Below are 1946 nucleotides of genomic sequence, written 5' to 3'. Positions count from 1 at the left end.
TTTTTTTCAAAGGAAAAAAAAATAAAGTTGACATTGAATTATTGAATACAATGCCTGTGGAGCAAATAGAAGATATATAGATATTATCAAACAAAAACAATGCCAAAAGTAGCAGCATTGCAGATTCTTTTTTCCCATCTCTCAAAATAATCTCAAGCACTAGTAACCTTAAAGATCACCCACTTAGTCCAACATAGAATTTTAAGCAAATTAGACAACCTAGAAAACACCAAACCCAAATCGGACAAAAACATACAAATTAAGCCCATAAAACAAGGCCAACAAAACCCTAGCTAGCTAGAGCAAACCCAACAGACTGTCTGAAATCCTATAAGAACCATAAGCATCATAGATGGCATGCTTTACCTGTTCATGGGTAAAAACCCTAGCAGTCCAGTCTGAGAAAGTGTCAACACTTTTTGGTTCCCCATAGAACAGCCCAACTTCACTTGCTAACTCAACTAAATCACACCCATCATCAAGATTGGGCTTCTTAAGAACCCTAGCAGCCAAATGACCCAACTCCACACCTGTCTTACACCCACACATCTGCGGCCAATGCTGCAGCTTACCGACTTTCTCCTTCACTCCAACTCCCACAAAACACACATTCTGATCGTTCAAAAACTTCTTAATGGACTCAGGAAATGAATCTATGCAGTACAGCTGAACTATGAGGCAGCGAGTTCCCACACATAGCACCAGCAATGCAGCACCATTGTAGCTTGGAATGCACTTAATATCGAACGCCACAAGGGGAGGAGCAACAGAAGGCAGCTTTTGATCAAAGGGAGACCTTAACTCAGAAATATGTGCATCTACAAGAGCAGCACGGTCTGCTATACTCACCTTTACATGAACTCCTTGTATTTCTATTTCATATCTACACATTTTGGATAGGAGTGAGATGGGAATATTCATCGTGGGGTTTTTTTCTTTCTAGTATACAAGAAGGGTGAGTATATACATGAGGAAGCCCTAGCTGCATTGAACCGTTTATACAAGTATGAGTTTGGTGGTTTGGTGGCAGCTATCTAGACTTTAATTACTTTGGAGGAGATAAGTTATTACAAAGGAAGTAAAATGTCTTACTAGTTGGTAAGTCTGTTACACCTGATTCGTGGGATTCTGCTTTATATTGTTTTTGCTAACAGCGGAACCACGAGGCCTGGGAGCCCTCCCATAATTTTTTGTTTTGCTAGTGTTAGAATATTCTGAATATAATATTATTGATTTATATTTCCTAGCGTAGGTTGATTTATATTTCCTTGTTTAAGTCGATTCAAGTACTAAACCTAAATCGATTTAAATAAGGAAATACAAATCGACCTAGACTAAAAAATATAAATCAATAATATTATATACAGAATATATTCTAACAAATACGAGCCAAACTTATCTTTTTGGCCCAAATATATGTGTAAATAAATATTTTTTAAGGAAAATTTTAAAACTAAGGGGCTATATATGGCTCCCAAATCCTGTTTCCGTCTACATGTTAGTCTAATTTTTTCTGAAAAAAAAAAAAAAAAAAAAAAAAAAAAAAAAAAAAAACCTAAATACTAGAATTCTACTATATATTGTTGATGTTAATCCAAATTGTTCTAAAAAAAACATCTTGGGATTCTACTTTATATGGTGTTAATCCAAACTCTTTATATGGAGTAAAATTTTCATGAATATATCATCTTTATCTAAAAGTGGATTGGTGTGATTATTTTTATTTGTTTCTTATAGTAAGTGGAATTTATCTTTATTTCTTTAATCCGATACGACTGCCCCAATATATATATAAGATATTAGATCGATCATTAATATGTTAGGTTTAATAAACTGATCTTAATTAGTTCTTGATCCTATATTTTTTTGACTCGATCCTCCCTGTACGTACCTCCTCATATATATATACACTATCTTGGAGGGGGGAGGGGTGGGGAACATATATT

The 1946-nt window shown here is 34.7% G+C and overlaps 1 protein-coding gene across 1 annotated transcript; it reads right to left on the bottom strand.

Annotated features, from left to right (window-relative positions):
- Positions 1–297: 297 nt before the first annotated feature.
- Positions 298–891, bottom strand: LOC133852674 (uncharacterized). The gene has a single exon (XM_062289439.1). The coding sequence runs from the start codon at positions 889–891 to the stop codon at positions 298–300; it is 594 nt and encodes a 197-aa protein (XP_062145423.1).
- Positions 892–1946: the final 1055 nt, after the last annotated feature.

This window comes from Alnus glutinosa, chromosome 12 (assembly GCF_958979055.1).
Source record: "Alnus glutinosa chromosome 12, dhAlnGlut1.1, whole genome shotgun sequence".
Taxonomy (NCBI): Eukaryota; Viridiplantae; Streptophyta; class Magnoliopsida; order Fagales; family Betulaceae; genus Alnus; species Alnus glutinosa.
This window is presented reverse-complemented; position numbering and strand designations above follow the sequence as displayed.

Bases quoted from the DNA above. Each gene is read 5' to 3' on its own strand.
- LOC133852674 (XM_062289439.1), bottom strand. From the start codon at position 891: ATGTGTAGATATGAAATAGAAATACAAGGAGTTCATGTAAAGGTGAGT.